The sequence below is a fragment of the Austrofundulus limnaeus genome, unplaced genomic scaffold (assembly GCF_001266775.1).
Source record: "Austrofundulus limnaeus strain Quisiro unplaced genomic scaffold, Austrofundulus_limnaeus-1.0 Scaffold175, whole genome shotgun sequence".
Classification (NCBI taxonomy): domain Eukaryota; kingdom Metazoa; phylum Chordata; class Actinopteri; order Cyprinodontiformes; family Rivulidae; genus Austrofundulus; species Austrofundulus limnaeus.
Window position 1 is genome coordinate 846,783 of NW_013952577.1, and position 22,418 is coordinate 869,200.

The 22,418-nt window shown below is 38.8% G+C and overlaps 1 protein-coding gene across 3 annotated transcripts in view; it reads left to right on the forward strand.

The window, feature by feature from the left end:
• Window positions 1-22,418, forward strand: part of ndrg3a (ndrg family member 3a) — a 53,935-nt gene that overhangs the window by 7,639 nt on the left and 23,878 nt on the right. For all 3 annotated transcript variants that reach the window (XM_014017733.1, XM_014017736.1, XM_014017738.1), the window contains exons 2-3: window positions 18,706-18,784; window positions 21,988-22,020. In XM_014017733.1, the coding sequence (XP_013873187.1) occupies window positions 18,728-18,784; window positions 21,988-22,020 (90 nt within the window). In that variant the 5' untranslated portion in view covers window positions 18,706-18,727. The remainder of the gene's footprint in view (window positions 1-18,705; window positions 18,785-21,987; window positions 22,021-22,418) is intronic.

Sequence of the window (22,418 nt, forward strand, 5' to 3'; positions counted from 1 at the left end):
TGTGTGTGTGTGTGTGTGTGTGTGTGTGTGTGTGTGTGTGTGTGTGTGTAGGGCAGGGAGAGGTGAGGATGTCCCTGAGCTTTGATTGCTCTGGAACAGCCCCACTCTTTAAACTTCAACAGGTCAGCTGTCGCAGCGTCTCACAAAAGGCTGAGCTCCTCCTGAGTGATGTTCATCTGGTTCAGGGAGCGCTCCACGACATCACTTGCCTCAGCTGTGTGAACAGCCCCCTACTCGGCCTGCGTTTCTGATCAGTTCAAAGCAGACTGAGATGGTACTCAAACAACTGATCTGAAATCAGTTTCTGTTTGAGTTGTGTGCTTGTTTACCTGTTCGAGTCAACTCTGTCTCACAAACCAGTGAACGGATTATTAGACGTACCTCGATAATTGTTCAACTTTTTGAGTCCATTCAAATAAAAATGGCTGCCACAGCTGACTGACTATAGCAAACATAAAATGACTCTGACTCGGTCAGGTTTACAGAAAAATGAACTATGTGGGAGTACACATACTTTAAACATGACATGTTGTTTTGAAGTTTTGGCCCACAGCTGCAACTCAGCATGAGACAGTCTCAGTCTGTGGACTGAACGGCATCGGGTGACATGCATTCCTTTACAGAATGATAAGCCTCATTTGATACATGTTGTTGTTGTTGTTAGGAATGTCGAACTTGTGTGTGGTGTTTCATGTTGGAGTGATAAAACACGAATGGCTTTATGTAAACTATAGTGTAAAGGTTGTTGGAGTTCAGAGACCCCCCCCCCACACCCCCACCCCAGCCGAGCTGTGGACGGCTACAGTCGGGGTCTGGCTCTTCCCCTGAGTGGTTGCCAAGGACACCACCGACCTCGGCAGCCAGCGTTGGCTCGGGGGAAGCGCAGAAGGAGCCTCCCATGTGTTTCTGTGGTGATTGAATTGTCAGTAATCAGTCATTGTGACAGCCAGCCTGACCACACGGATAACTCTATTAACAGAAGCTGTGTTCCTGCGAGCCAACAGGCATCTCAGCACTGATTTACACAYATTCGAACATGTAGGGGTCCAAAAACCGTTTTGTGTTTTCAGACAGATGTCCTTACTGTCTCTGAGTGCAAGGGTTTGTGTTACTTTGTGTCCTGTTGATGTTTTATTGAAGCTGGATCTCATGTTTCTTCAGCTTGTTGAACAGATTCGGCATACGTGTGTGTTTTGTGTAATCCTGTGTGCTGGGTTTACAGATGGGCTCAGTGCTGCCTCCACAACTGCCCTCATGTGACCGCACTCAGCGGATCCTGCTGAGCCTCTCCAGCAGAATCCCATCCTCTGGCCTGGACCCAGCACAGGCGCACAGCATCTCTCAGACACTTTGTCTTTCACGGTGCAATCTGCCTGACCAAGCATGGCAGAGGAAATCCCGACAGACCTGCAGCTTGCTTAGTGTAGCAGAGAGGGACTGGGGGTGTTTGGGGGGACAGGTAGTCTATTAGCAGCACTGAGTGTAGGGCTGACAGCAACAGCTATTCACTCTTATTTATAACCGGGCAAAAGAACATACTCAGCCAGGAGAGACACGTTCAGCTGGAGTCCAGACATCACTCTTACCTGTCACAACAATTGTTTGTGTCTCTGTTTAGCACCTGCTATTTCAGTATATCAGATCTGCTTTATCTCATCCATCCTCGCACCATCCCTTCCTCTGTGTAAGGCTGGATTCTCTATTTTAATGTTTTACTTCATTAAATCTAAMAAAAATATAATGCAGAACCAGTAAGTTTATTCTTTAACTGAGTGAAATGATCTGAAGTATTTTATTSAAGATGATAGTTTTAGAGTAGTTAAAGTTTAAGAATTCTGAAGGAATAGGTCTCGTCCAGCACCGTTCAAACTACGAATGCTTATGTTGACAAACCACAAAGTTTTAGCCGTTTTGGGTAAACTTTGTAAATAACTTTAAATGAAACATCATACAAGATGTCACACTTACAGTATGTAATGTGTGGTGAAGGACTCTCAGCTACTGCCACGTCAAATTTTAACTGAATATCTGTAAAACTGACATTTTTTATTAGCTAATGTCGCTTAGCTGTGTTTTCTATCTTGGATCAGGTTACCCCTGTAGGTAATTAGGTTTAGATGCACATCTAATGGTTTCATTACAAGCCATCCAGTGGTTCAGGAGAGTTTGCCTACACACACACACACACACACACACACACACACACACACACACACACACACACACACACACGAATGAAGTAGATTTGAGGATTAGAGATGCACTGTTTCTGGATTTTTGACAAGCACTGACCAAACCATACAAAGTCATACACATTCAAGATTATCTTCTGTCTTAAAACAAATACATTCTAAAAKAAACTTTGTACACTGACAACCAAAAAATTGACTTACTTTATTTATTTATCTATTTGTTTTTTGCAGAAGTACAATTGTGCAACACAATCCTTGCAGCTGAAATGTATTTGTGGAATTGTGACGGGTTTATGCTGCTTTTTTGTTGTTGTTTCAGGTTTAACAAACCAACATATTTGCATTATTATTATTATTTTTTGTATATAGTAGTCTCTATAAGTTTGCTCTTTCATGTGGTTTCGTTTGTGCTTCCAGTCATGGAGGCACTGTGAGACTCTCAGAAAGTTGCAGGGGATTGTTGTGCATTTATGTATGAAGTTGGCTAAAATAGATGACTTGTTAACTTTGTGAGGCTGTATAGGTGAATACAGAGAGGAGCTGCCTTTACCCGACTCCCCGCCTGCTCCATGCACTCCCCACTCTATTACAGGAATAATAAATGAGTGGAGTTCCAGTTTGCTGGTCTGAAACATGGCTCCAACCAGCTGAAATTATTGCTCTCAGTCTCGGAGTCTGTATTATGGGGGTAAATTAAGCTTGCCACGAGAAATTACAGCAAACAACTCCTCAAACTGTAAAAAGGTATGTGAGGAAGTCATGAAGTGTTCTGATGGTGCCAAGAGATGTGCAGTTAGAACCCAACCCTGGCAGATGCTGATGTTTAATCTCAGTGAACAGTCGATATAATAAATTGGACCTTCGAGGATTAATTTAATTCTTTAAAAGCTCTCAGAGTAATGAAGAGTCTTACATGATATTAAGTATGAGTGTGTGTTTCTGTGGCTGCACACATGCCATGTGTATAGTTGTTTGTGGTGATCTTAGGCCTCTTTATATGAATTATTTTTTTGTGAGTGCATTAGAGGTTGTCCCTAAATAGATAGGTTGTAGGTGTGGAAGAGGAGGGGGCCCCCGTTTTGGCAGGCAGATCAGTGTGGGGGCTGGTAATGTTTTGCCAGTTATTGTCTTTGCCAAGCTCATCCTGACAGACACAAACGGAAACATTCAAAGGATGGATTATGGATGTAGAAATGTATTTTCTGATGCAGGGCTATAGTTTCAGGGGGTTCAAAAGTTTCAGGAGTAKGAGGCTGTTTTAAAAAGAAGGGGGCTGACCAAGCAATTGACAGGGGGCTCTGCAAAAAAATAGAAATTTTAGAAGTGCATGCATTTTTCTGACATTTGGAACAAAGCTGAGGGTGTCCAAAGAGTTCAAAATCAGCCATTTTATAAGGCCATTTCATGAGGTCAGTTTGTGATATTTTTCTTTTGCCTTTGAGTGTTGAGTTATTCTTTGTGGGAACGCCTATGTTTCATTTAACAAGAGTTTTAACAGTTTACCTTGATTTTTATTATTCCATCTACTGCTCACAGCTTGGAGTGAAGTAAGAATAGAAAAGTCTCAGTGGTGAATATTCAAGTGACATTTTATTACAGTAAAAATAATCATACTACCAAATATATTTTATTTTTATTTAGAAATTGATTCATTTCATTTGTAACACAAAATAACAAAGAACAAAACACATGCAATCAAAATCAAATCAAATAAATTGAAAGGCAGCATAATGTATGAAAACTTCAGGGTAAATATTACATAAATATTATTATATGAACATATGTTAATAGTTTAAAAATAGTTTAAGAACTGGTGCTTGACCTCATCAACTCTTGGATCAGATAACCTAAAAGGGTTTGGTTATAAAACAATAACTTTGCACTAAAAATTATTAAAAATGTAAAAAAAAAAAAAAAAGCCTTAAAATGATAAAAAATTAGGTGTACCCCATTTGTCCTATTCAGTAGAACAGTCTCACTTTAGTTTTGTTCAGTAATTTATTGGTCCTTAAGTGAACCACTGTGTACAGAGGAGGAGCTAATGGACCAGTAGTTCAACKATAGGAGCACAGGGAGGTGTTAACAAATTCACTCTAAATAAGAAAATGACAAATGTGGGGAGGCTCGCCATCTATGTCACTGAAGGAGTCTACCACATATTATCAAACACTTCATAACTTGCTTATAAAACATTTTTCTAAAACAATATGAAGACATGAAAATATATTCAATAATGTCAGCAAATGTATTGCATATGCACAGTTTTTAACAGCTGAGATGAATACAAATGTTACTAATACAGACCAAAGCATAATGAAAACCAAAATATTCCAAAATACTTTTGCAGTAAATTGTATGGTGGCACTMAGAACAGGTGAAGCTTTAAATAATRTAACGGGGCACGTTTTGRCTCTTATCATAGTGACATGAAATTTCTTCACAAMTAAATTAATAGTTTAAGTGTAACCTTATTGTTGGAAGCTGAACGAGGTGAACTTTCAGGAAATCAGCAACATTGAGAGCTAATGAGGCTAGCAACTTAGGCTACGTTCACACTGCAGGCAAATGCGACTCAAATCCGATTTTTATTTATTTTTGCCCCATGCGACCCATATCTGATTTTATTTTTTTATGACAGTCTGAACGCGACAAAGACACTAACCTTGAGTCACGCTGTTTAAATCTGTAGCTCCATGCGTTTACAGCTCCAAAACAGAAGTCCAGTTGCTTCGTCTTTTTACGTTTAATTTTCCATGTAGACAGTACGATAGTAAGATCCAGTGTCCTCACGGACCGTATCGTTCTTGAAGTTACTCAGTCGTTACTTTATTTCCAGCTCGTTGCTTCCTTCCAAAAATAAAAAGCTTCACYGGAGCATCCCGGTCAGAGGCAGGTTCAGATATAAACACTGAACTRAACAAGCGTGTCAGATAATGATATTAATCGGCTCTGACTGAACAACAACTTCAGATTCAACATGCTARAAGTAGCATCCATGCTAACTCTGTAAACAAACAGCCAGCTGAATGAGACGTCACGTCTTTTTCTGCGCATGTGTGTCACATCAGCGCTGTGGCACATTCACACAGGAGTCTGATGGAGGTCATGTTTGAAATGTAATGTGAACGTTCACACCAAAAAAATCTGATTTTTTTTTTTCAAAAATCAGAATTGAGCATTAAGACCTGCAGTGTGAACGTAGCTTTAGCTCCATGCAGCGTGCTTTAAAGTTGTCAGAAAACTCAACACCAGTCCATACCCTCACTACGACTATTTACCAGCTCWGAAAATAGTTGATAAACTGTGAAATTATCCACAGCAGGGTTTGTTGTAAGCTTATCTACAGTCCTTTCCTCTTCAMACTTCCCTCTTGTTGCAGCRCTCTCTCCATGCTGTCACATCAACAAGTGAGTGGGACACTATGTAGTCTGCATTCTCATTGGCTGAAACACATTAGGRCCTATGTATTCTGATTGGTTTGGGAGGCTGTCCATCTTTCCTCACCTTTATCATTTAAGAGTTACCCTCATTTTATAAGTTARTAACACTAACTTCACTGCAGTCTTTCCAACTGGGAATTCTGACTGCACTAAAATTACCCAGCAAAAATGTGTCTAAACTTAGACTTTACRTGGCACAACTCGCTTTTGTACAGGTACTGTTGAACCCTATGCAGTTTGTCTATTGTAATGTTTTTAATGTGGATAATTTCCTGGCTCATTTACAGAGATAAACAAGCACAACAGTTTACTGATGTCTATTAATCTGGATKCCTTACTTTGTACATTGTTAGAACAGCAGAACTAATCGCTGTTATCTGTGGCTGGTATATTTACTAACTTGTTATCTTTTGTTTAGTTTGGCTAAAAACTGTGTCAGAAAAATCTGATTTGACAGAGAAGAAAAAGGATTGAAACTCCTGCAGTTTTTTATTGAAACAGTTTTTTATTTTTATTTTAATAAATTAAAGGCATGTTTTTCCTTAAAGGAGCACAGTACATATCATTCACAGCTTTTCTTTCCAGAGTTTAAACTATATTGATCTTGTGTTGAGAAATGATGTTGTTACAACCWTTTACGTCCAACCTTGACAACAAGACTGTATGACCTGACCTGATGCAATATATTTAGATTTCCCTGTTTTGTCATGATTGACTCTCATCTACTACCACAGCTCAGTATTTGTAAAATAAAAACTGAGTTATAACCGTATATGTTGACTAATGTAAATTAACTAAAAGTCCATCAGCGGTAGATGCACATTATCTCTGATAGTTTTAATACAATTTGTCCAGTGGTTCATGAGATATTATATTTTGGTCACAGACACACAGAGACACAAGCAGAAACACTGTTTGCCTTTTGCTTCTCCGTGACAGATGATAACTAAACTAATTGTATAAAACGTAGTAAAATCTATCCTGTGTTCAAGTTGTGCTGTGTTCTTTGAACCATTTGTAAACACATTTGTTTACTTGTTTGTTTGTGTAGAAATCAGTTCAGATGAGGTTCACAGATTAGTTGCTCATTGTGTCCCTGAAAACCTGCAGCCAGTTGCACAAAGTGCATTAAATGATTTTTTTATAGAGTATCTGTTAACGATCTCTAATTATACATACAGTTGCTCAAAAAAATCCTCAAATCTTAAAGAAATCTAAATGATTTTTGTCTTCATTTTATTCTAAATTTGCTAAAACAGCTGAACACAACTTATTAACATCCAACATGACGTAAAACGAGGCTCCTTCCAAATGTTTATTAATTCCTGCATGATGAAATTCTTGCACTTTTCTCAAAATGGAAAACCTTGTTAGGTACATCTAACTATGAAGAATTGATTTAGTGTATAGATTAGCAGATTTATAGCTGCTTCCTGCTGGATACCCTGTATTTTCCAGACACCCGTTTAATGGCAGATCCATTATGCTACGAGGCTTTTCCAATCAGTTATTGGGCAGTGATTCCATATCAGTGGTGAGAAGCATCATTCATCACATGCCAGTCACCCGGTCTGCTGAACAACGCAGTGAAACTCAGTCTAATCAAGATGGACAGGAAATACTGGAGGTGGGGGACAGAGTGTGGGGTGACTGACAGCATAAATGTCTGGATTCAAGCTCTTAGACAAGACCAAGATTATTTTAGTTTCAGAAAGAATCCAAACTATGTCCTGGTTGTGAAGGTTACATAAAGCACTCACTGTTTTCTTTCTTCTGGTGATTTGTCAAAAATTATCTGTTCCCTGAGTGATGTTAACGCCTATAATGATAAAGGGTAGGTCAAGAACTTGTGCAAAGAGAAAACTAAATTATCTCTATGAAAATGGTTGAGTTGTATCACCTTTCACTCTTAGAATATATTTATTTATTTAATGTCTTCTTATCCAAGACACATTTCAAGAGTTTCTGATTAACTCAGACCCCAAATCCCCCTTAAATGTTACAGACTTACAGGAACAGTTTAAATCTTTTGATGTGGGTTAAGCTGGAAACATACTCCCTGCAAACTGCCGACGTCGGCACGAGTTGTCGCAGTTTAATGACGAAAATTACGTCGCCGGGCTTCGCAGCGTCGTGTCGACAGCCCCTTTTGGCACAAGTCCCCGGCAGAACTTTTTGACCCCCCTCCCGTGTCGACGGTAATGTGTGATTGGTCTGAACTGAAAGCGCTTGGACGGACACAGCCGAAGAAAAAAACAAAAACTCGCTTCTGACTAGAGTAGACTGTTTTGAGCAGTTTCAAAGATAGACAAACCGAGAAAAACTCATGCATGTTTGTGCTGACAGYGCTATGCGCTGCATTTACTTCAACCACTCGGTTAAAAAATTAAAAAAAGGGAAAAAAAAACCAACTCGCTCCCCGACACAAACAACTACGTGACCGCGCATCGACCCGTCGGCGTCGGAGCGAGTATGTTTCCACCTTTAGTGTTGGATGACTTTTAGAGCAACCTCAGTTTAGAGAAATAATCCACTTGCTGAAACTAGCCATTAGCCTTTTAGTCCTGTCAGACTTAAACTATTTCTTAAAACTGAGGTTAATCACAAAGTTATTTATAATGGTAAGATTTTAATTGTTTATAACTTTTTCACAGAATCCACTTAAGAAAATATGAACTAACCCTTTTAGAAATATACTGTAGATAGATAGCCTTTAAAAGTCAGGGTGAGTAATATAATCGATTCAGCAGCACATTGCTATTACTTTTTTTACAATTCTAATCCTCTGAATCGATTCGATACCCTGGCCAGTTTGTGCTTTGGTCAGGAAAAATCCGGAACCACTTTAATTGTTTCTGGCCGGTGGGTGATAAAAGCGGGACACATCACAGGCATGAGTCAAAACAAAACTTTATGAGCAGAGACAAATGTAAACTCCAGATAAAGTGGGCAGAAAATAAGGGAATTGGGGCACGGCTAGATCCTGACGAYAGACAGGGAGGCGGAGGATTTCAAGTACCCCCCAGTTGCAGACCGTGCAATGGGGCGGAGGCAGATAGTAAGGGACATGGTTGGACGTCTGTTTCTCAACACATTCTGAATGGACGTCGACAGTTTGATTATGTGGCTGTATGCCAAAGCTTAAAAGAAATAACCTCTGTAGAATGGTGTGCATGTAAAATGATTAATAACCGTCAGGCACAACACAGTCCATTGTACACAAGTTTATATTACCTTTGCTCATTTAAATCTATATACTATCATACCGTGTACTAGCAGGAAATGCTACTAAAATTTAAAAAAGTACATTTAGAGGGAAGGAAAAGGACAGTCCAAAAAAATAAAGAAAGAAAGTTTTGTCAGTGAGACTGCTATTTTGTATATTCATAGCGTTAAAATATGCAATATTCAATTTTACTCTGAGTTTTTGCAGCTGAAGGAATACAGATTATAACAGAATGTTGATGATGACACAGCTACTTTGTGTTGAGTTAACCACAAAATGAGTCAACCTATGGAGCTCTGTAAGGAGTTAGAAAATTATATATATTCTTACCTTCTTCCCTGCAGCTGATTTGCCTCAGGCTCTGGTGTAGCGAAGCAAATACCCCACTGCCCCAATCATTTGGTGTTATTTAAAGTTCAAACAGATTCTCACAGATTGGCAAGAGTAAAAATATGTTCTGATTTCATTCCTATCACCACCATAGAAAAGTTTCAGGCTCTGGATATTTTCCACTTTAAGCCCTGAGGTTTTCAGGTTTTATGGGGTTTTTTTTTTTACTCCATATTTAGAACAAGTATTATTGTGCTACATCTTTGTTTTCAGATATTTTATTTATCTAAAATGTTAACATGCACCATTTCTGTTTATATGGTAAAGAAAATAAATATCTAAAAATTATCCACAGGGACTCTAATAAATTGTGTTGTTGTTGTTGTTGTTGTTAGGAAATTGATATAAAAAGAATTTAAATCAAAATTGTACTTAATCTAATCAAATTGAATTATGACCTAAATAACTGAATTGTTACGTTGTTAACAAAACCCAGCCCTAATTAAAAACACAAATAAATAAGACAACAAGGGTGTTTTATTTGTAGCAGTGAAGTTAAAYGTAAAAGAGCAGTTTTAGTTTCTTGTACAAACATGAGATTTTTTCCTCCCAGACAGGCTTGGTTCCTACTTTAAACTGTATCAAATTACATTTCTAATTAAGATGTCATAGTGACCAAAGACTGCTAAACTATCGGTACAACAGTAGAAGCCCAACTCTTCTGCAACATATTTAACACATTTAAATTAGATTAAATGGCCATCAATCAACAAACTCATGTAAACACAGAGGTGGACAAACACACAATCTCTGATTTGTTTGTAAGATGTTTAAAAGAGACAAAGACTTTCACACTGAGAGTAAATTTACTGAGTCATGGTTTGAGTCGTGTGCACAAAATGTGTTTGCTGTGCTTGTTCTACACCTCAGCAGTATCGATCCAGTKTGTGTAATGACCCATGTTCTGTCTTAGTTCAACCTCTGCAACTTTTTATCACTTTTGGATTGAGTTTTGTTCGACAGGAGGCTCAAGATGTTGTCAAGACCGCTTCAGACTGCCTTCAGATCGGATTTTCTAAAGAAGGGCAAAACACTTATAGTAAATCAACATTTAGTTCTTTTTGAATCTTTTTAATTATTGGTAAGGTTGAGGTTTGTTTTTAAGGTGATAAAATTTGTTGAAGAAATAAATAGTCTTTCAGTGCACCATTATTCTTAGATTATTTCTCTACCCAAAGGTGGGTGTYGTTCTACATTTTAAGCAGAAATGGACCATAATTGCTATTTTCTGATAAATACATGAGGGATTACATCTTATCTTGTTTTAGGTTATTGTCAAATTGTTTAAAAAATAGCTTTTAATCAGGTTGACTCAGGAGAATCATGTGAACTGTAAGGAGGGGGATGACTCCTCCTGAGAACAAGCTGTCAGTTAATTAAGTAGGCAGGAAGTCTTCAGAGTGTGTGTGCTAGGGTTTGTGTCACCATGCTCTTTCATGTGTGTTTCAGAAAGACTCATCAGTGGGGTCCTCGCTGTTTAGCTTTTCAACCATTTTCCTCCCAGGTCTCATTCCTAATCTCCTGATTTTATTAGAACAGAATAACTTTCAATTAACCTCTGAACTAATACTTCAAGATTTTATTGATCTGACAAGTGGGTGGGGCGGGACTCATGTTTTTTTTCCTCTTGTAATTCTCTTACCAAATGACCCAGGCTGGAGTAATAATCTGGAACTGATCCTTGTCCATTAGCTTTACTCTGGTGTGGATTGGCACCTCTGCAGAGTGCTGACTGAGAACTGTAAACACGGCTCAGGCCTGGTTACGAAAAGTCTGAGGATGAAGAAATCCCCGTTGGCACAGTCTTAGAAGTCCCAGATGAACACAGTGTTTTCCTGCAGAAAGAAGATGTTTACTCTTGTTTTGTAGCCCTTAAAGCAAAGCAAAGAAAGAGGAGCAGGAGCAGAAATGAGGCTGTCTGAACGGTTGGCAGGAGGATAGCAGCGCTGAAATTTGTTCTGTCCTGTTTTCTTCTTTGATGAGAAGATTTGCTGACTGAGGTCAGGGGTACTTGTCTTCCTCTAAGACTGAGATGTTATTCTCATTTTGCTTAGAGATCAAGCAGACATGAAGCTGGCAAGCCCATTAAAGTGAGTCTGACAGGCTTTTTGCTGAACTTGTAGGAAACTGTATGGACTTGAACCTTTGCCTGTAACGACATGTTCAGTTTTTGTATGAGCTTATAGAGGGTTGCAAAAGTATTCACTCTTATTGGAGTTGTTTTAGTTTGTTGGTTTACAACCTGACATTTAAAMCTATTTTCAACTTGATTGTAAATAATGAACCTTTCCCAAAGCACAGAAAGAACTTTCTACATATTCATCCCTTTGTGATGAAGCTATAATTACCTTCAGGAGCCACAAGATCAACTTGTTAGCAATGGAAGTGTCGGCTTATCTCCATATAAAAAACTGTTCAGATAGCCGGCAGAATCAACAGCCATCACCTTTTATGTAGTAAAGATTACCACCAAGCAAGTCATAATGAAGACCAAGAATCTCCTCACACAAATCAGAGAAAAAGATGTGGAGCAGTACTGGTGGGAAGTGGAAAAATTACATCGCCACAGCAAGAAAGGGTGTTAATCAGAGAAACAACCAAGATCTCTGGTGGAGCTGGTTCATCTCTTTCTTGTTTTGCAATAAAAGTGTTCATCTTAAAGAAAAAAAAGTTATGTTGAATTAGAAATTTAATGATACAACTACTCCAGATAACCAGTTACATTCTAAGTTGCAGGGCAACAAAACACAGAGGCCAAGATTTCCAGTACAGATTCTGGTCAATTACCAGGATCAATCTGTGAAATCTGCATTTGAAGAGGAATTCAGTCTCATAGGGAGAGAATATCAACAGTCTTTTCATAAATCCTGATCAAAAGAAMAAACAAACAAAAAAATGTTTGCACAACAAATATTTTAGGCTATTGTTTTTTTTGTGTGTATTTTTTTTTGCAAGCTAAAAAGTTTGCTAAGTAAACTTCCTGAGAGGAAAACATTTATGTAAATTTATGCACAACACGAAAGCAGGAAGCATACTTCAAAAACTTGAAGGAGAGCTTTATAGMAGAAAGAGATAGTCTGAAGCTAAATATGATTAAATGAATAAACCCAATATTTCAGATTTAATAGACTGCTGATCTGTGGGATAGAAAGAAACATCTACAAAAGCAACCCACAAGAAGAGAGGCTTTTTGCTTATAAAACATGTTTTCTTTCATGAAACTCAGTTGATGTTGTTCTGCTTCCTGTGGCAGATTTGAATTTAATTGCAGCCTGTCACTCAAACCTCTCGACTGTAATCCTCTTCTCATGAAACAGTGCTTCAGCACCGCTACAGCTGAGTCAGGATGCTYGTCCTGATCATCACCACGTCCAGCCTTAAGCAGGAGAGGTCAGAGTCAAAGTAATGACAATGACGTCAAGTAGATTTGAGGTCACTGTTGCCATGGTGACATACGGGGAAGGGTACAAATTGAAAAGACTTAAAAGGGGGACAGCATCACACCTGGGCTCACATTCATTTGTTGTGCAGCCTGCTGGGGGTTTCCAGATGTTAGGATGTGAGGAGGAGAAGAATGGACAAAGAGGAAGATGAAGATAAGGCGAGGAGGAAAAATGGTGGGAGGAGTCACTTCAAAATCCCTCGGGACCATTTGCTGACATMATAGATGCACAGCTGCTTTTCGTTGTCTGTCGATTGAACAGTCAGTCTTTACCTGTTCTGGTCCATGGTTTTTTTTTTAGTGGTGCATTAATAAATAAGCTGGCCGATTTATTAATTTTGGGAGAATGGCGATCAGTCGATACTTAGATAAGATTTATTGAAAAGATCAGCTTCTCTTCTACCTCCACAAAGGTCTGAAAATCAGCCACYGTCCTCTTTAGCTCTGCTGTGAGCACTACCTAATGTCCAGTTAAAACAAGTTGATATTGTTTCAAGCGTATTGTTTAATGCTTTCAGTAAAATAAGACTGGAACATTGAAGGTGTATTATGACCTTATAACACCTGACAGTGTCAGCAGTTTAAAAAAAAACGGATCGGACTAAATTGGAACMTGCAGGTTAGATTAAAGATCATCTAGAAAACTGCAATCAGTGCACCACTAGTTTTTAATATGTATTTCATCAACCACCACATAAACTTTAATGAAACGTGCAGAAGATAGTCATTAGGTGTGCATCTACAAGTGTTCAACTTTTGGTGTCAACTGRATTCAAGATGGCTGCCACAGCCAAGCCAAACATTGACATGAAAGGTGGTAGTGGTACATGCATTCCTCCAGTCGTATCTACGCTAACATCAGTCTGTGTTTAAATGTAGCTTTGCTCACCTACTGCAGAGGAGAGAGGTTACCAAACATGTTATCTGTTATGAAACATCTCCTGTTAGCCCATGTGTCGGAGATGAACACAAAAACTGCCCAGCCTGTTGTGAACAGTGACCTTTACTGCACACAAGGTCTACCTCCAACACAACTCCAGATCCAGCTCAGCCTCCTCATCTCTCGCTGAGTGGAATGACACCACAGCTGAGAGGAGGCTCCTCTCGTAGCAACACCACGCCATGCAGGAAGGAAGAAAAGCGAATGAGGAAGCTGCCTCAGAGCCTCATGTAGYCCACCTTCTCCTTAACTCTGCAAAAGCTGAGTAAAATCATGTCTGATGACCATCCTCCACCAGATCATCAGCTCTCTGTTCCACCTCCACCCTGCTCCACATTCATGGTACTCTGTGAATATGGGACAAACCCCTACAAATCAAATTTCCTCGCTGTCATCTGGGGCTGAGCATACTGCAGTGTTTGGTTTCTGTTACAGTCCCCTTCATCAGCTGTCAGAAGGTAACACTGATTGGATAAAGTGAAGCTGAAAGCATTTCTATCAGCACCTCTTCCTCTCATCTTCTTGCCTCACATCTGTCCCATGGGTCTATCCCAGCTTAGAATAAACATCAGCAACCAGCTCCGTTGCTATGGCAACAGCCGTGAATGCCGAGCCATAGAGCAGACRTGCTGGGAGAGGGGGAAAGACGTATTATAGTGTTTTTCAGATGTTTTTAATTGTGATCCGGTGATTTGGTGCTTTGTGATTAGCAGAGCGGGGATTATTTTTTTCAGGAAAAAAAGGCTAATGTGCGCAGTGAGGGGGGTGGGGGGGTCAGGTAGATGAAAGATAAAGATAAGATGTGTTGAAGTCAGAAGGGTTGGTTGAGTGAAAACCACCCAGTCAGTCGGTTTAAGCTCACCCTGACCTCCATCTCTCATTAACACCTCAACAACCGGMCTAACCGGCTCCACTTTAAGCCGTCTTTGCCTCCCTCCACCTTTCTGTGGCAGACTGAGGAAGTTTTGGATTGATCCGCATAAAACACTCAATCTTCTCAAGCACGCAGAGTATTTGTGTTTTTTTCCCCCTGGTTCAGTTGTCTAAATATTATTCCRTTTTAGCCTTGAGCTGGATTTGTCAGCAGGGATTTTTCCAAGCAAGTTTTCACTGTTTCTGATGGCTCACTGTTTCCTACGCTGGACCTTTCCCTTTCGTTTTTTTTTTCTTCTTATTCTGCTGATTGTTTTTATGTAACTTGACCATTGTGYTCGTTTGTGCCCATCTGCTTCCCTGGTTGTTTTCAAGCATTGTCCAATCCACTGACAGAGCACCGCTGACCCCTGACCTGATTAATCTGGCAACAGATGTCTGTTCAGATTTTTGTCATTAGGTCTGAGGTCAGACCTGCAGGGAGTGGAGACACGGCGCCGTCGTGTCATCACGGCTTCTGTATCCCTGCTGGAAGTTGGCTCATCACTAACTGACCTTGAGAGTTACCTGATACCAGCAGCCCAAGGTTGATCTGGGGATTGGCTCTGACTCGGGAAGTGATTGTTCCCATTCCTGCAGTGAGATAGTTCCTCCTGTCTGATTACGTTTTCCTTTTTTTGTGCTTGAATTATATCTAATTGCTCTAATAAATGATCTTCCTTTCACATGAAGCCTGTTTTCCACACACTGCAGGATGATTTGATGGCTTCTGGTAGTTTTAAGCAATGACCTAGGAGTCATATTGGACTTTTTTTTCTGTAATTTGCAACACAAGCCACCYTCCTCAGTACAGTCAGGTAATTCAGCACTGCTTCCTGTCCTCACCTCATGCAAACAGACAAGGCCAGAGAGGTAGTGTTTCAGGAAAGGTGGTGGGGGATGGGGACATTGTTGCATCACTGTTCTTGTTTGGTTGTTTGTGTCCTGAGAATAAACACTTGCTTTMAGGAGAAGGCAAACAAGGTGGACATTAGGGCTTGTTGTCAAACCTGGATACATTGTTGTGTTTGTGCGTGTTTTGTTTTTGGAATAGAAAATTGCTTTTGTGAGAGCGGAGAGAACATCCTTTCTGCTCCTTATCCCTGACTTGTGTAGTTGTACAGCTGCACATTATCATTTCTTAGAAATCAACATGAAAGACGTAAAACAGAAATAGATTATTCAGCAAACTAAAGAATGAGTAAAACATGTATTTAAATGTTGTTCTTCAGTTCATACAACTTTATTTAATAATTTGGAAAGTGACAAAGTGTTTTTGCTGAATTGACAACATTTTAAAACTGGCCAATAAATTGATATGTTTTCTTGTTTTGCCTTATTCCAGAATGTTGCAAAGATTTAATCCTGTTTCATTTCAGGTCAACTCAGATGTTTTTTGTAACCTCAACTCACAACAAATGTCATCTGAGGTCACTGTCTGTGCAAAACAAATGGGTCAAATTCAAATCCATTTAAAGCGCAAGCATTCCTCTAAGGCAGGGATGCCCAAACATTTTCCCTAAGAGGGCCAAAATTTAAAAACATTTTCCCTAAGAGGGCCAAAATCAAAATTAATCTGAGGGCCGCGGGCCAAATGCAATACTATATATAAGAAATGCAAATTCTTTTTAAGTAAAGTTGTTTTATTTTTATGATTAAGCTAGCCAGTGTGGATGCCCACATTCTTTTTTTTTTCTTTTTTTCTTTTCTTTTTTTTCAGCCCATGAACGTGGAGAAAATTCAATGTATTGCTCAGGCAGCAAAGGCTCATGAAACTATTCRTAATTTAAAATTTCAGTATATGTGGTCTTTTAAGGTGTGCAAATCTAATCTAAATGTCTCTTGTAGTTACTTGTGTTTTATATTTAATCTGAACATAATTACAATCTAGTAACCAGGACAACTGGTGGGCCAAATCAAATGGTTTGGCGGACCAAAATTGGCCCGTAGGCCCCTCTTTGGGCACCTCTGCTCTAAGGAATGCACATTACTGCATTTCCTGTCAGAATTGTAAAACAAAGATTATCGTCTGATTGAAAATAACTTAGTTGGAGCTAAATTGGTCAAATTTTGCACAATCTCATAAAATATTGTGAGATCTGGTGAGATGTGCAGGTTCTCAGTTTGTGTTCAGGAGTCACAGCTATTACCACAACATAAATTAGCTCAGTATCTGTAAAGTTGTTGAGCTACAGTCGTTTTTATATTTCTAACACCAGATTTGCCACTTCGTCTGAGAAGGGATTATCTGCAGACTCAAAGTAGGTGTTTCTCAAGCTTAACACTGATAGGCTAGTTGTATTTGCTCTGTTTTGGTTCTTCTCTTTTGTTTTTCCTTCACTTTTATCTATGTTCACATTAATTTTATCAAACAAAACTGATTTTATTTTATTTTTATCAAATCACGATGTACCATTAAAAACAAACATTTAGTTCCCCTATTTCTAAATATCTCAAAAAATAAATAAGTACAATCTAACGACTGATGTTGCTCTTATTTTGAAATGTAACCGGGAGCTTTTTAAAAGAAGTGGAAATAATGAATGAAGACGTCATTGGCGGCATCTTCATATAAACATATTACAGCAGCTAACATAAACTGCCGGCCTTTATTGTTCCAAAGTCTTCTGATTACCTCGGTAACAACARCAGGTTTGTGAAACTAAATAAATAAATGAAAGTCTGATGCTAGAAAAGTAAGTTAATGATGTGAAGAAACGTTTAATATATCATCCTAAGTGTGACCCTTGAGTAACGCCCCCTTTTGCCCGTTTCATCAGGTGTGACCCTTGAGAAACGCCTTCCTTTGGAAAAGCCTACTTTGTCTGCAGACATATCTACTTGCTCTGTTGTGGCACAAACTCTGCAGTTAAAACTGACCCTTTGTAGTCAATGAGAGCATTTACATTACATCCTCAGGGTGCGTACATCCATCCACTAAAATTGGACTCGATTTCCAGAGCAAGTGCAGAGTTCACTTACAAAAGATCATACCGCACAAACGGTAAAATCAAGGAGCACATCTGCATTTTCAAAATAATTATCCAAAGACAGACTACGTTTTGTCAAAATCCAAGCTCTATTTATATTATATGGGTATATTTATACATAAGATGATGCCTTTATTGTCATTGTACAGAGCACAATGAAATTACATTTAAGAACACACATTCAAGAAGACACACATGACAAAAAGCATGGGGGGACAGGTGATCAGGTCATGCAGCAACCAGCAGGGGTTGTGCTACCTTTAAAAAGAAAACAAACAAAAAACACATAAAGTTAGATGATGGGAAAAAACAAAACATCATTTTATCATCATATCAACAAATGGTGACACACTATGGTGCTTATATAAACCTCTACTAATCTGTAATCAGTTGTTTGGGAACAGAAGAAAATGTTTTTGGGTCAGACAGACAATAACAATTTTCCATATGTCTTAATGTTCGCTGGTACATCCGATGTGGCGAATCCAATCAGACRAATAATGTGGGCAATCCCGCCGAGCTGAGCTCTCAGCTTCTCAAAGATCAATCCCATCTGGCCAGAAAATATATATGGCTACCTATGCATACACACATAATACAAAAAAAAACATGATAATTTTATTCAGCATTTATCAGTGRCTATATTGCACCAGAGCATGCAGACAGTGTAAATCTAGGAAGGCACAAATGACGGCGAAGTGCGCGGCTAAGTGGAGCCGCACGCAGTGTAAATCTGAGTTTAGGTTCACTTTGCTGTGGCAGTCATCTTGAAAWGGGTTGACTGACAGTAATTGTTTAAATACAGCTGATTAACCAAGTGTTTCGTAAAAATCTGTCCAGTGGTTTATTAGATATTTTACTAACAGACTGACAATCTAACACATTCACACCCACCTTTGGAGGTGTGTGATAATTATATGCAGGACAGAATGAGTAACGCTGTGTTCATTTTTATTAGGATGAAACATTTCTATATTTTGCACCAAACACTGAAACTTGTGCATTACAAATCACAGCCAGCTCAGATCATCACGACTGGGTGATTACATAATGTCTAACAGATCTGATGAGTTTTTTTAGAGGATGCAGTACTCTTAATATGCTTTGCTCTGTTTGCCTGACAGCTCTTCCTTATTAGTGAGGATAACATCCTTCTTTTGTTTTATTGAACAGAGATTAGTGACCTGACAGGAAGATGGACGAGCTGCAGGACGTACAGCTGACTGAGATCAAGCCGCTGYTGACCAGTAAGGTGAGCTGTGACCACAACTAGACAGCGAGCAGCTGCTGTCACGATGCCACAAACAAACAGATGTGGACCTGAGCACATATGTACAACACATTTTCGCACACGCACACTCGCACTTTCCCAAGCAAATCTATACGCCAATACTCTGGGCATGCAAACTCCGCAGTCCCATTTATCAAAGTGAATTATTCATACATGCCGAACTGTTGAGGGAAAAAAAAGAARAGARGGGGAAAGAATTACAAAGCCAGTTAAACAAAAAAAAAGGTCGAGAAAGAGGCGAGAAATRGAAAATAAAGAGATCAAAGGAGGAGTTGAAGGGAACTGTTTTTATTGTATTTCTCATARCTGGAAAAATCCACCGCGCTGAACAGAATAAAACAGGTTGAATGAACGAATGAGGGGCTTAAAAAATTCTGAAGTTGAACGACAGCTAAAAGCAGAAATCATGAACACAATTAAACTCCCAAACGGCAGATCAAAGCTCGCCTCTTCTCTTCTAATCGTGAGCCTAATATCTGATTAACTGATTAGAAGAAAAGATAAAAACAGTGTTTTGTTCTCTTAGACAGCACAAGCAGACATGAGGCTGAAAAACGTCAGGGTTTAAATGATAACACGTCAAGTCTGAGGGGATTGTTTCTCCTCAGTTGTTGGTCTGAGGAATAAGAAGATTATTCATTTCTGTCAGACTGCAGATGACACATAAAAGATCAAATGAGTCAGAAAAAGCATTAAAAACAAGAACKCTGCCTCTGACCTCTCACCCCACCTAGTGGCCAGCTCATTAGCAAGAAGATGGAGTACGTAATATGATAAAAAATTTAAAATTATAGTCCTTATTTGTTCCTGCTTTGTTAAAGAATACATAATTAAACCTAATCAGTGTAGAAAAGAGATGCAGGGCTTTATTTTGTCAAAGTATAGAGAGGAAGCTGCTTTTAAAAAGAATATCCTTTTCCCCTCAATGTTCTTTAAAATTAAAAGATGTCAGTAAATTGATTTTATAGGAATATATTTATTGTTAGTATCTTATTTTAAAAAGTTATTTTTACTTCTAAGATCAAAACAGCACTTTTTCTTCTCTTCATCACATCCTGTCAATTGAGCCTTTTAGTTTCTGTCTTTTTAGTCTGAATAGTCTTAAAAATAGTGTTGACTTTGGCTAAAAAGGCTGATTTCTAGCTAATTATTGTTATAGAATTGGGAAACTGAAAGGGAGATCTTTGTTGTTACCATCTGTTTCTGAATCCCTGTGTTCCTGCTGGTTTTAAATCCCAGTAGTTCTCTCTGTCGTCTGCTGCCCAGCCTCACTTCTCTGTCTCTTTGCTGTCAGGTTTGCTGCAGCCTCGTTTGAAAACAAATTAATGGCTGGAATAAAGCAATAAAAATGCTATCCCTGAAAAAATTTTGCAAGCAGCAAAAAAGACATTCATTTTACTTTTAGGGAGCACGTATTGGGCTCTTTTTTTTCTTAGTGTTTTAAAGCTTTTAATTTTCTACAGAGATACACAACTCTAAGTTCAACTTATGCTTCCTGATTGAACTCACCGTGGGCATGGATGRCACTAGGGATGGGTGGGAAACGAGACCCCCGAGATTCATAGTGACCACCATCATTAAAATGGATGATTACTGTTGCGTTAGGCTAATTTACGTTGCACCGACTCCAGCGTATGTGTCTTATGACTGACAGTTTGTTCACGAATGTCAGAATTTCAGAGACCCAATYCAGAATCGGATCTCCGACTTGGAAAGTAGGTTTAACCTGATTTGAGTTCATGCTATCTGCCACTCGTGTAAACGATAGTCACAATGGGATGCGCTGGGAGCGCTCGACTTTGAGGTTACACTGTTCAGAGCTCAAGGTTCTGACTTTCAGTGTAAATGAACACACCACCACCCAGGGTTGCTGCAGCCAGTGGGTGATTTCAATTTAATTTAGAAAGAAAATGAAGAAACATAAAACAATCAGAGCATTGTTTTAAACAAACAATRTAAGCTGCCTGTTGACCTTAGCAGATGTGGACCATAATTGTTTAGTAATATTAATTAGCCTAGTGTAATGTTAGGAAACGCCATGAATAGCTGTTTTTATGTACAGTATAATATTATTTTATTAAGAAGTTAGGTACAATCATAAGATTTAAAATGTTTAACATTTCCAATAAAAATGAATTTGTAATATTACTGTTTTTCATTTAAAATGTGACTTTCATCTACAACATACAGATTTTTATATAAACATGTTGTTTACACTTCTGAGTTCACACACAGATGTTGAAACAAAACATATTAGTGGCATGTTTTGGTGGGTTTTCCAGACAAATAACAGTTTCATAAAGTATGGTTTGTGTTGATTGGGAAGGTGTTTGTTAAACAATGTTAGGTTTTTTTATCTTTGATTTCAAATAATTCTACAATTGCATTTAGTGCACACTATTCGCTCATAAGCTATTATTAAAATAACTATGTGAGCCCACATTACACACAAAAAAAGAAAACTTGTATTAAAATCATTTGCTCATAGCTTGGTCTCCACCCGTTCAAAATCTCATCTTCTCCCCTGGAGCACACTGCTCCTGAGATTGCTTCTTTGTAGTCCAGCTGCCCCWTCGCTCCACCATGACCAGTCAGCTGACAAATCAGAGTGAACTGAAGCCGACAGAAAACACTGCAGGAATAAAATCAATGATGTTTTTAAGAAGTCGTGGAACAGAACAGGAGTAAAAAATAAAATTGATTCAAGCTTCAGAATTTGTTTTCAATCGTGGAGTTAATTCACTTCTCAGTGTCCATAGCGTGGAGCGTGACACTGCAGATGCCACAATACAGCTGATCTGTAATGACTCGTACATTTTAAACAACCCTAAAATGATACAAGCTGTATCAAACATAAACATGAAAGGGATGGATGTTTTTCTTTCTTTAAATCAGAACAAGATTTTGAGTCAGTTTTTGACCAAAGACTATATAAATACTGATGGAGCTGGTTCTAGCTCTAGTTTGAAGTCTGTAATAACTTGATTAAAGTTGCTGTGGCTCAAACTCTGAAGTGTTGCTAAATTGTATTACTACTGTTAATTGTAAAGGATAATGGCCAGTGGTAAAATGACCAAAATGTTCAAAAACAACAATAACGTAGAATAAACACAACATMTATGAGACATGGTTTGTTTGAACTTCTTTCTTTTCTCTTCATACAGAATGCACGCAACTTTCAAGATTTTGACTGCCAGGTGAGTTCTGCTCCTGTTTTACCTTAGTTAGATGCTGCCATTGTGGTGTGTGTTTGTGTCAGTGWGCGGGGATGTTAGCCCCCGGCCCGCTGAAGCAATCTGTTTCCTCAACTTACATCTGAAGATTGTGCCTCGCTGGAAGTGTTCAGTGTCAGAGAGATTTGGATTGATTCTTTCTTGTTTTTTTTTWATGATAAATCAGTAAAATCAAAGATTGTTTTGCTCAGCTTGTTCTTCTTCAACTCTGCCCTCACTGATGACTGTGAACAAGCAAAACGACTTTTTCCCCGTGTGCACCTGTGTTTTCTGTTGAGGGAGTTGTTAAAATTAAAACAGAAGATTACGTTTTTGTGTGTGTGTGTGTGTGTGTGTGCGTGCGTGCGTGCGTGCGTGCGTGC